Here is a 13,874-nt window from a genome sequence, read left to right on the forward strand (position 1 = left end):
TTTTAATCCTGTGTAAGTTTTTTTATCTTTAATCCAGTAAGTTTTAATCCTGTGCAAGTTTTTTTATCTTTAATCCAGTAAATTTAATTCAGTGCAAGTTTTTTGATCTTTAATCAAGTTCATTTGACAGCAATAGTGGTAGCATTAAATTAAAAAATTTTTAACTTGCAAAAAAAGAACATTTTAAAATTTATTTAGTATGATCAGGTTTTGATGTTTATCAAAAGCTGAACCAAATAAATTTTTAATTGTTCTTTTATATTCTTTTATATTTTATAATTGTTTTATATTCTTAAATTTTGAGTATAGAGCCAAAATATTAATGGTATCAATTTTTATTTATGTATATTTTATATTTGTGGTATTAAGATAAAATTGTGCAGTTAATACATTCCTATTACAGAGTAAATCCAACTCTCAGTCAATTCAAATACTCAGGAGAGGCTCTGCGTGCAGTTGAGTTACCCTTAGGAGCATTAGGTGTTTTAATGTTTTTATTTTGAATAATTTTCATATGTATTTAACATAGTTAATATAACCTTTAATAGCACAGCATAGTAACATTGTTATGTGTTTACTTAATTATTAAACAAAGTAAATTATTTTTAAGGTGGTGGCTGCATTTCAATTGGTGGTGATGGTGGCTTAAGACAATGGCAGATTAATAACAGAGTTGCACATGATGCTCATGCTCCTAATTCTTTTTTTGCTATTAAGTTAGTTTTTATTTATTTATAACTTATTGCTTTTTTAAAGATCTTTGTATTTATTATTATTATTATTAAATTTATATATATATATATATATATATATATATATATATATATATATATATATATATATATATATATATATATATACATATATATATATAAATTTAATAATAATAATAATAATAATAATAATATATATATATATATATTTAATAATATATAAATTTAATAATAATAATAATATATATATATATATTTAATAATATATAAATTTAATAATAATAATAATAATATATATATATATATATATATATATATATATATATATATATATATATATATATATATATATATATATATATATATATATATATCAAGCCTTGTTAAGAAGCGCTACGCAGCTCGCATTTTGCTTGCGAAAAGGCGATTTGCCTACGCGTTCAGCAGTTTTGCGCTACGCAAAAACTTATATCTTTTAGAATATTTAAATTATCTTTTGATTACCGTTAACGTGACGTTTATTCAGAAGAAATAAAGTCGTAAGTAAAAGCATTTAACCGCAATTGTAAAATAATAGATTTTTTTGTTAAAGAAACAGTTTGTTTCATAATTTTTTTTTTGTTATTAAAAATTAGTTAAAAAAAAAAGTGTTTTAAGTTTTATCTTAAGGAATTAAATATATAAATTCCTTTTAAATATAAAAATTAATTTTAGTCATAATAAGTTTAAAAAATGCACGATTTATTTTGATGTAAATATTTTATTAATAAGATATTTTGTTTATTGTTAATTTAATAACGTAAAGTTTTAATGACGTTCATTTAATTTATGAAAATAAATTATGATCACGAATATGTTATCGGTAACTGATAAATAACAAAAAAAAACTTTATTGTTTAAAAACATTATTAAAAAGAGTTCACAAATTAAATAAGAAAAAATGTATTAACAGTTAATAAAATAACCAAAAACCAAATATAAAATCATAAGAAAATAAACAAATATTTTACGTTTCATGAAAAAAATATTTTTTTCAAAATAAAGTTTAGTTCATATTTGAAAAAAATAATAAAAATGATTTTTTTAATAAGAACTTAGATTTTATTTGTTACTTTTGTTATAGTGAGAAAAAAGCTAACTGTTTGTAGGATTTTTAACGCGTTAATAAAATAACTTTAATTACAATGCGGTACTTGAAAAGACGCTAATGACGCAATATAACTTCTAACAATACAAAATATATTTGCTGAGTTGAGTTACTTAGAAATGGGTTACCCGTTTTCGCTACGCAGCGAAATCTCGTAACAAGGTCTGATATATATATATATATATATATATATATATATATATATATATATATATATATATATATATATATATATATATATATATATATATATATAAATATATATATATATATGTAAATATATATATATGTATGTATGTATATATGTGTGTGTTTATATATATATATATATATATATATATATATATGTATATATATATATATATATATATATATATATATATATATATATATATATATATATATATGCAGCAATGTATCCAGGCCGATTTTTATACCGGTATACCGGTATGGGCCCCCAAATTTCTGCCCAAACTCAATTTAAAATGATTTTATATTAGCACCAAGTTTATCATGGAAATATTAGGATAAAACAATTCTTTATTACTTTATAAGCTTTCAACTTTTTTATTTTAAATAATAGTAAAACTGCATTAAAAATATTTTAAATAATAAGATAAATAAAAGTTTTCAAAACGTAATACTATTCATGCCTAAAAACTTGATTTAAAAAGTAGGAGAGCAACAGAAAAAAGTTATTAACTTTTGAATGAATTAATGACTTTGCTGTGCAATAAATATCCTATGTGATAAATCTTTTTAGCCTATTTAAAAGAAGCTATTTAAAATCTTTTTAGTCTATTTAAAAGAAGCTATTTAAAATCTTTTTAGTCTATTTAAATATATTTATTGAATGTTATAGTTTTAACGCTTCTCTCACGAGTACCTGCAATAAAGTGTTCTCATGGAAGAAACTATGAGGAAATAAATTTGATTTTATTCTTTATATTATTAATCAAAATTAGTGGTGAGTTGAGGTTGGCGTTAAAACCGTCTACATGACATCAATGACTATTTTTGTTAATTATTTATATTTTTTTTTTCGAAAAACGTAAATTACTAGGGCGAGGTATATTATATATATATTTTCAAGTCTTTTAAAAAAAAAGAAGAAAAAAAAGTCCTCCAAACGACAGAATATTTAGACAGGTATGCCCAAAAATTTTTTGGATACATCACTGATATGTATATATATACAGTTTGAGAAATTCAGGTCAACATTCAACAATGTCGACGCAAAAGCCAACTTTTCTTTGCTTTATGATGGCATACAACTGCCGACCTGAATCTCTTGAAGTGCTGGCATGCAAAATAATAGATATGAAAATAATATGTAATATTCTTTCATTATAAGTTCATAATTTTATTATTACAATTACTTGTTTTTTAAAATTTTACAAGTTTTATTTAAAATTCTTTTTATTATTTGTTAATAATAAAATTTACTTATCAAATGTCTGTTGTTCTCACGGTTTTTTTTAAGGGTCAGATTCTTTATTCACATAATGTTACTAGTTCATACAATGCCACAATTTCAAAGTGAATTTTTTTGTTAAAAAATAGAAAACAACTACTGTAGAAGTAAACTCTTATTCCCAGAACAACCGGATGTAAACTGTAAACAGGTGTAAACTGTCTACTCATTTTTTAAAAAAATTTGCCGTTAACAAAATTTTTGCCTACAGCACATAAGTTAAATTTGTATTTTTTATAATTTTTTATAATTTTGTTTTTGGTTTAAAATTTGCAATAATCACTATTTTAATGTTTGCAATAGAATGTTTCTACTTTTAAAACTATTTTCAAGAAACAAAAAATAATTAACTATTCAAAATGTTTACAATTTAGATGAAACTTTCTTCCTCGCTTGCACTGTTCTAAATCTAATATTGTTACTGTAACTAGATATACGTTTAACTTTCAGGAATGATCGTTGCTATGCCCCTGTGTATTATGGAGGTTGTTGCAATTAAATTATGTGCTGCAATTAAATTATTGAGCGTTAAAATTCTTTTAAATTTTTCCAATCTTTTTTTTTAATTTGAAATTTCAATCGCAAAATTATTCAAATAAGAGAATTTTAGAAGATTAAAATGTTTTATTCAAATAAATTTATTTTTAAAAAAAATTCCTAAAAACAACTTTAAATACGCATTTATAGAAAATGCGTAATCTTGAAATCGTTTTAAATAAAATAAGAGTATAAAAAAATGATATCGTATTTGTCATATTCTATTCGAGATTTCTTGTTAAAATAATTTTTAATTAAAAGCTTATACTATGTGTAAACAACATATAAGATGTAAATACAGTGGTTTTCATAAATTTAGACGCACTCATTTTTTTTTACATATATGTAAGAAAATACTTTTTTTTTTTTTTTTTTTTTTTTTTTTAAACATCTTTGCTTTCAACAAGGCTGCAAGCAGCCACTAATTAAAGTTGGAAGTTACTGTAAGAGAAAAGATGAAGATTGTAGAGCAAGATAACGATTGACGGACGACTTAAAAGATTGCAAATTATATAAATCAGGAAAGCAAGATGAAGGAAGCGAATTCCAAAGAGCTGATGTTCGAGGAAAAAAACTAGACGAATAAGCGTTTTTGGAGCACTTAGGAACAGTCACAGAAAAAGGATGACACTTAATTGAATGACGAGTAAGACGAGAATGAATTTTAGTAGATGGCACAAGAGACGCTAGCTCTTTAGAGCAGTGCCCATTATAGTTTTTGTAGAAAAGAGAAAGAGAAGCAACATTACGACGATGTGATAATGGTTGAAGGTTGGCTGCAAGAGCAGGTCCAACTATGTTTACAATGCATTTTTGCACCTTGTCTAAAAGAGAAAGGGCATCATTAGAAGATCCACCCCAGATATGGCAATAGTATTCCATACAAGGCCGGATTTGAGATTTATAGAGATAGAGAATAGAATCCAGAGAAAGAAAGTGGCGAGCTCGATAAAGAGATGCAACCTAAGCAGATGCTAATTTTGCAACCGATTTGGTATATGGTTTCCAAGAAAGATTGGAAGTAAGAGTTAATCCTAGAAGATGAAGAGTAGGTGACTCATTGAGTACATCACCATTCATAAATATAGAAAGATCTAAATTATTGCAATAACGATTGGCTGAAAAAAATTGAGTTTTAACTGAATTAAAGTTCACCAGCCACTGTGAGCCCCATGCTGTAGCAGAAGTGAGATCCTTTTCAAGCTCAAATGCCCCTTCCAAGCAATCAGAGGGTGTTAGTTTCTTATCACGACAAGAATAAATGGTAGTATCATCAGCAAACAATGCCACCTTAGATGTGAGAATATCTGGAAGATCGTTAATGTAAATTAAAAAGAGTATAGGGCCAAGGATAGAACCTTGAGGAACCCCTGAAGTTACAGAATAAGAAGAAGAGTGTTGTCCATTGAGGACAACTTTTATGCTACAATTGGAAAGGAAGGATTCAATGATCTTAAAGATGTTGCCGGATACACCATAAGAAGAAAGCTTATGGAGAAGACCAGCATGCCAAACTTTATCAAACGCTTTTGAAATGTCAAGAGCGATGGCCTTAACCTCTCCACCTTCATCTAATGCACGATAAAACCTGTCAGTTATTACTGTTAGCAAATCAGCTGTAGAACGAGAAGATCGAAATCCATATTGATGGTCAGAAAGTAAGTTATTAGATTCAAGATAAGAAATTAAGTGTTTGTTAATTAAAGATTCAAAAACCTTGCTTATGATAGGAAGAAGACTTATGGGACGGTAGTTAGAAGAATCAGATCGCTCCCCAGAATTTTTGAAGATAGGGATAACAGATGCTGTTTTCCAGCAGGCTGGAAAACAAGACTCTGATAAGCACTTGTTGAATAGTTTCGAGAGAATAGACAACAGCTCCGGAGAACACTTCTGCAAGGCAATAACAGGTATGTTGTCTGGGCCGCAAGCTGTAGAAGAGTCTAGGCAGGAAATCACTTTAGATACAGATGCTGGAGTGATATGAATGTCAAGCAATGGATCAACCTGTTTGTTGGCAATATCAGGTAGAACGCAACTAGTGGAATCAAAAGATGATATTGATGAAAAGTTTTTAGCAAACAGTTCGGCTTTGTCTTTAGGTGAGGTGACAAAGTCTGAACCATACAAGAGAGGTGGAATTATAAATTTGCCCTTATTATTGATATTATTAAAGATTCACCAGAAGTCACGAGAGCCTAATTTTTGAGATGAGATACGAGATTTCATGACTTGAGAATAGCGGGTTTTTACGTTAGACAAAACCTTTTTATAGTTGTTTCTAGCAGTAATAAACAGACGTCTGTTTTCTGGAGAGTTGTTTTGCTGATAAATATGGAAGTAATGGTTCCGATTGGCAATCGCAGCAGCACAGTGTGAAGAAAACCATGGAGGAGAGTGAGGCTTGACCTGGAATCATCGAGAGGGAATAAAAGATTCCATGCCAGCCTGAATCCACAAAGTTATGTAAGAAGCACATTTGTTGACAGGAAGTTGAAAGATTTCTACCCAAGGGCCATCACAAAGAAAATCACGGAAAGAATCCCAATCAGCTTTACTGTAGTTGTAAGAGGTTCGATAATAGGGGTATTCAGGTGATGGAGAAGAATGAGATATTAGTTTTAAAGAGATCAAACTGTGATCAGAAGCACCTAAGGGTGAATGTGGAGAAACTGAGCACTGACTAGGATCAGAAGCAAGACATAAGTCGAGTAGAGAAGGTAAATGGTTAGGGTTGTCAGGAAAGCGAGTTGGAAAGTTGACTATTTGAGTTAGGGATTGAGAAAGGCAAAAGTTGTGGGCTTTAATGCCTGCAGAGTCACTGACACTAGAGCCAAGCCATTCAGAGTGGTGAGCATTTAAGTCACCGACAACAACTATATTAGCTGATGGATAAAGAGAGAGGGCTTGGTCAATATGATCAGGAATAACATCAAAAAGAGTATAGTCTTGAGATGAAGGAGAGCGATATAGAACAAAGAGAAAGGCAACAGAGTGAAGTGGTGCTAAACGAAAGCACATGAAAGAATAGTCTGTGGATTCAAACCTAGTTTCACGACAAACAGGTGAATTCTTACGAATGTAAATGCCCAGGCCAAGCATGTGACTATTGGAGTCTTTACGAATCAATGGAAGATAACCATCATCACTAAGATCACAAGATGAGACAGCCGAACTCAAATTAGTCTCACAAAGAGCAAGTAGGTCTGGTGAACTTTGCAAGAGATAAGACTCAACAGAAGAAAAGTTACTTCGAAGGCCACGAATATTAGTGAATGATAGGTTTAGAGAACTTGGTGATGATGATGGTTTTTTGTGTTTTATAGTTTTTGGTACTTTATTCATTTTTAAATTAGATTGAAGAACTTGACTCAAAGCATAGATAGAACTCAGAACACCGTTTAATAGCCCAAGCAATTGTCTCATTACTACTAATAAACCCTAAGCCGTAACAAAGGGCTCCAAATGTGGCCTCCGCAATGCACACCAAAAGTACAAACAGGGACACCATCCTCGCGCAACATGGCACTGTTAATTCTTTGATATTTTTCAGTTGTTGATGGAATTAGCCTCTCTGAGAGCTACCACAGAGTTCGGGAAACCTGACTACCAGCCGGCCTCAGAACCATAAAACTGAGTTTTAGAGCTGTACCCTCATAAGGAGATAATAGAATGAGTTGCCTAGTCATAAAAACAGTGACACAAGCAAACCCATGCATTGAGTCAAGAAGATCCAGCATTCAACATCCTAAACTGGAAACAATGTATTAAAAATACATCTGCGCCAGCCTAATAGATGAAGAAGGGGTGCGAGGCTGGTCAACAGATAGAATCTGTTTACCCCTTAAGTCTTTGCCTAGGAGGCCTTCTACAAGACAGTAGCTGGGTGCACTTAACATCTGCCCAAGATGAGTATTTTTATCGAGACACCATCTCTAGCCTTTACTCAACCAAGAGCCCCAAGGCAGGGGGTGTTTTAAATCGGAGTTGGCATCTCCTTACTTATACTTAAAATAAAAATACTTATACTTAAAATAAAAATAAAATAAAAGCACTACCGCTATATTTGATATACAATTAATAGAGGAAGTGAAACTCTATTATAGAGTACCTTAATTTTTTTTACAGGATGTTTATTACTCATTCTATACTAATTAACACATAAAAGTTAATTGATAAGCTTGATTTTATTTTATTCATAAATATAGACGTACAATCAATAAAGTCTTATATCTTGTTAATTGATAGTTAATTAGTAGTTTTTTTCCCATATTGCTCATTAATAGGCCTAAATTAATTGATTTTCAAAAAACCTTATATAAATATGACTTACCTTGAATTAGTTAATCATTATTTAATAAATAAACAAAAGTTAAGTTAGTTTTGCACTAAAAAGACGCGAAAAATGGGCAAAAGACGTATCACTCAAGGTGAAAGATGGCAAATTATTGGTCACATCAAAAAATGAACCAAAAGTAATAGAGAAATCGCCAGGTTAATTGGAGTCTCCAAAAAAATGCGTTCGGACAATAAAGCAAAACTTTCTTCACACTGGTGGTGCCAGCAAGAAAACGAGGCCAGGTAGACCATTGTTAACCACCAGAAAGGGCGATAGTGCCCTTTTTAGACCTGTCAGAGCTAATCCAAGAATTAGTCACTTAAGAATTGACCACAGAATTCAATACAACGCGAAATACATCTATTTCTCAAAGCACAGTCCACCAAATACTTATCAAATACAAGATTGGAGTCTACTCTGCTTTGAAGAAACCGCTCCTGCGTCCATATGATAAACAAAGGAGACTAAAATGGTTATGTGAAAGAAGGTATTGGACAATAGAACAATGGAAAAACATTATGTGGAGTGATGAGAGTAACTTTGAGCTTATCAATCACAAATCTAACATAACAGTCAAAAGAATGGCTCATGAAAAGTATTACGCCAGGTACATTAGACCGACTGTACAAAGTGGAGAAGGCTCGATAGGAATCTGGTCATGCTTCAATTACAAAGGTGTTGGTATGTGCCAAACATACACCGGAAGAATCAACTCCAGAATATACGTAGAAGTACTGGAAAACAACCTAATTCCATCAATTGACCTGCTTATGCTCAATGATAAACCATGGAAACTTCAACAAGATGGTGCTACTACCCATACTGCATACTATACAAAGGAGTGGTTCAACGATAATAATATCAAGACAATACCGCGGCCTCCATACTCACCTGATTTGAACCCGATTGAAAACATTTGGGCTTGGATTGACCGTGAATTGGCAAAGGTTTAAATTTCCACACTTGGCCAGCAGAAGGACGTCCTTAAAGAGGCCTGGTATAGGGCCCCAGAAGCGATGTGCAAAAATCTTGTTGAGTCTTTGCCTAGAAGAATTCTTAGTTGTATTAAAGCAAAAGGCGGATACACAAAATATTGATTGGTTCATAAATTACGCCTCCTAATGTATTGTGCGACTAAATTTATGAATAATTTTTTTTGTCTTATTTTTTTAATACTATGTAGTTGTACCTAATTATTACTTAGTGTTTGTATTTTTTTTGTAAATTTTTTATTATGTATTTATCTAATAAATAGAAAAAAAACTAAACCGAAATCTTTTTTTGTTATTGTTTTATCGTTAAAAAACTAAAAATTTCTATTCTCAAATATGAGTGCATCTAAATTTAGGAAAACCACTGTAGAAACATTTGTATAGCTAACTTTTGCGAGTCTTTGAGTATATTAAGTAAATTTAATAGTTAAGTAACTGTAAGTTACTTAGTAACTTAACTGATTGTTTTGATTTGATCAAACTAAATATAACTTTAAAATTTTATTAGCTTCCACGCAGAGGTTTAAAGTAATTTGAATTCAAATATGCTTTATGTTGAATAGAAATCTCCGCGCAAGATAGAAAATGATCATGCTTCTATTCAAAAGATAAAAGAAAAAGATATCCTCTAATAAAAAAACTTGGACAAAAACATTACTTTTTAAAATGGCCAAAATTAATGCTAAATTAGAAAAGAAAAAAAAAACAAAAAACAAATTGTGAAAATATTTTAAAAAAAATCACAAAAAAACCAATCGCGATTTGTGATACCCTTAATTCGAGCCCTGCATATACAAGCAATGGATATATTTAATTTAATTAAAAAGTTAATAAAAGTTATTTTTTTTACCAACTGAATTATTTAAAGATAGATGCAGTGGAGTGTGCATACATCAACTGATTTAGTCATATATCTAGCAAAGAATAAGTATATTGACCCCGAGTTTTGGTTTAACGAGGCAATCTATTAATTTAAAGGGATCTATTATGCATAATATTTTCATTGTAAAAGTATCTATTTTGAATAATACTGCAGAGTTTTTTAAACAGTTTACACAATTACACAATTTGATTAGGTTTTTCCTTTTTTTTTTAAAAACATTCGCACTACATTAAGCATTTTTGTTCAACTAGAAACTTTTGATTAAATAAAAATTGTTGTTACAAAGAATACCATTTTTCTACTTAGTTTAATTTGTATTCCCATTAAAATATTTTGTTTTCGTTTACCATTAAATCAAATTTGTTTCTACTATTTTTTACTAAATTTAAAAAGATAAAATAGTATTTTGGGTATTAAGATTTTATTAGCAAAACTTGTTTATAACAAATGTCAGGACAATTTTTAAATATACATATTTTTGTTTTTAAAATAAAATAAATATAAGTTAGACTTTTAAAGCGTTACTTATTGATTGCCTTATTTATTTATTTTTGGTTATTATACATTCTATAAAAGATTATATATAAAGGCATTCTTCTACATAAAAATTTTTTATGTAAGGGAAGGCCCAAATTTTACAACATTTCTTAGCTTTTCTTTTTTTTTTTTACATGATATATTTAGAACCTGGAAGATAGAATAATTTAATAAATCTGGAATTAACTTTAAATATATATATATATATATATATATATATATATATATATATATATATATATATATATATATATATATATATATATGTATGTATATATATATATATATATATATATATATATATATATATATATATATATATATATATATATATATATATATAACATTGTTTATGTAAATATAAACTCGATTTTAAGTTATTTGAAAGATATAGTTGTTAAATGACACCAATACAAAAAATACTTTTTTGTATTGGTGTCATTTAATAACTACAAGAGCACATTAATCAGACCAGTATTTAAAAAAAAAAATCAGAACTTAGGAAAAAAAATGGCATTAAAAATTGTTAAGTTTTGCTAATATCTTGAGAAATCATTTATTTTTTGGAAAGTTTAATTAACATGAAACTTATTGGAAGTAATTTTGGATTTTATGTTTTGCATACAGCCATAACTAACTTGATTTGAATTTTTATTAAACAACATAATAAAATTTTTAGTTCACTGGAAACTAAGTGTAATATAAATATGTACTATAATTGTATTTATATATATTTATTTATTTAATATTTTTTAATTCTGATTCACTCCCAACAAGGCTGTAAGCAACCACTATTAAGTTAGGAGTTACTAGAATAAAAGAATAGAGTTAAAAAGCAAGGAAACTTTTGACAAAAGACTTAAAAAGTTGTAGGTTGTGTGAGTAAAGAAAACATAAAGATAGGAGAGAGTTCTAAAGTGTTAAAGTGCGGGAAAAAAACTTTGTAGGCGAATAAAAGTTTTTAGAGCATGCAGGACAGATACAGTAAAAGAATGAGACTTTGCTGAATGACAAGTCAAACAAGAATGAGTTTTGGTTGATGGAACTAGAGATGATAGCCCCTTTGAGCAGCAACCATAATAGTATTTGTAGAAAAGTGAAAGAGATGCAACTTTACGATGATGGAAGAGAGGCCTAAGTTTGGCAGATAGAGTGGTTTTAATTACGGATTCAAGATCGACTGCTTTTTCTAAGCTATCAAAAAGAGAAGACTTTTTGTCAAGACAGGAGTATTAAGTTAAGAAAAAGAGCTACTTTAGATATAAGGCTGTTGGGAAGATCATTAATGTAGATATGACACAAAACAGGACCAATAATAGAACCTTGAGGGACCTTAAAAGTTACTGAAAATGAAGAATATTTTAAACAGCATTTTCAATATATTGGAAAATTAGTTGTGTAGAAAAGCAAAAAATATGCACACAAAAAAATCAATGCATTCTAACATTTAAAAATAGTTAAAGCAAATTAAGATTGCATATAACTGAATTCATTTTTACATTCTTCCGATACATAAATATCTTTAAAATGATTTTTATTTTGGTGGATTATATTCAAAGCAGGAATATTTTTATATTTTATAAATGTTAAAATATAATTAAATTATATAAGAGCAAAAAAATGATGATCTTCTTAAATGTTTTCATATTTTAATTGCTTCTTTTTTTCGTGTGATATAGTAGAGAGAAAACAAGATTGAAAGGCAGTTGTTTGCAATTAAAATTTGAATGAATTTAATCTTTAATCTATTTTAATTGTGTTCATCACTTTTAAATTCAGTTTTAAAAAGTTTAAACAATTATTTACAATAATTGTATTCTTTTATATTTGTTTTCATTTTTATATTATACATATATTTTTTTCACAAAAAAATACTTAATAGTTTTAGATTTTTAACAAAACTTTTTTGATGGTTACCTCAATCCTCTTATTACTTTTTAAATAGGTAAAATGACTTTTTAATTGACGACTTTCAATAAAAAAATGACTTTTTAATTGACGACTCTCAATAAAAAAATGACTTTTTAATTGACGACTCTCATTAAAAAAATGACTTTTTAATTGACTCTCAATAAAAAACACAATATATTGTATGGAAAGTTTTTAAACATTTAAGTTTTTAAATACTTTAGTATTTTAAAACTAAATGTTTTAAAGTCTTTTAAAAATCTTTTTGAACTTTTTTACATAGATATTTTTGTTAATCTACTTTTATATTATATAATTTTTATCATGAAATAGATTTTTGTGTATAAATTTTAAATAAGTTTATAGTAATTTAAAATTGCTTTAAATATGGTATATAAGGTTTTAAAGCGCTGTCAACGATAAGTAATAAAACTTATTTAAATCGATAGTTTGTAAATGAGAAAGTTTTTGATAGCTCAAAACTTGCTTGACTCGCCATTTTCAGCCAATTATATATTATAATTTTCTGGCATATATATATATATATATATATATATATATATATATATATATATATATATATATATATATATATATATATATATATATATATATATATATGCCAAATATATATACGCATATATATATGTATCTATATATATATTTTTATTTTTTTTTTATAATTCACCTCCTCAAGGCCGAGAACAGGCCACTACAGATGAGGAGGCTACTTGTGGTTATAACCCTCTCTCAACTCTCTAACTCCGAAACACAAACCTTGACGAACAAGGCCGCTGCGCGGAGAAACAAGTCGAGCGCGGTACTACCAGGGACGTGGCAGGAATCGAACTCGGAACCTCTCGCTTATGAAGCGAGCGCTCTACCACTACACCACTACCACATATATATATATATACATATATATATATATATATATATATATATATATATATATATATATATATATATATATATATATATATATGTACGCATATATATATTTATATATATGTGATTATGTGATATTATAATAAATATAGGATTGATAATTCTGCTGTAGTCTTGCAGTCAGCTGAACTTTATGATGATTCAAAGTTTCACCCTTCACCATACATTACAGATCACTGTAAGCATCTAGGCAATTTTTTAAGGTTTTTTTTTTAAATTTGTTTGTTTCCAAGAGTTAAAATTTACACTTTATTTCTTTAGTTATACCAGGTGCATCAAGAGATTTGTTAAAAGAATTACCTGGTGTAAAGTCTATTGAGATCACTGCTAAATTTCCTGTTGTTGAAGGTATATATAAATTTATATATATATATTTGAATTTTGTAACACAAAAAC

The 13,874-nt window shown here is 28.2% G+C and overlaps 1 protein-coding gene across 2 annotated transcripts in view; it reads left to right on the plus strand.

The window, feature by feature from the left end:
• LOC100212022 (non-lysosomal glucosylceramidase) overlaps positions 1 to 13,874 on the plus strand; it is an 81,186-nt gene that overhangs the window by 17,777 nt on the left and 49,535 nt on the right. For both annotated transcript variants that reach the window (XM_065801316.1, XM_065801317.1), the window contains exons 5-8: positions 404 to 480; positions 611 to 716; positions 13,571 to 13,656; positions 13,740 to 13,826. In XM_065801316.1, coding sequence (XP_065657388.1) covers positions 404 to 480; positions 611 to 716; positions 13,571 to 13,656; positions 13,740 to 13,826 — 356 coding nt within the window. The remainder of the gene's footprint in view (positions 1 to 403; positions 481 to 610; positions 717 to 13,570; positions 13,657 to 13,739; positions 13,827 to 13,874) is intronic.

This window comes from Hydra vulgaris, chromosome 07 (assembly GCF_038396675.1).
Source record: "Hydra vulgaris chromosome 07, alternate assembly HydraT2T_AEP".
Lineage (NCBI taxonomy): Eukaryota > Metazoa > Cnidaria > Hydrozoa > Anthoathecata > Hydridae > Hydra > Hydra vulgaris.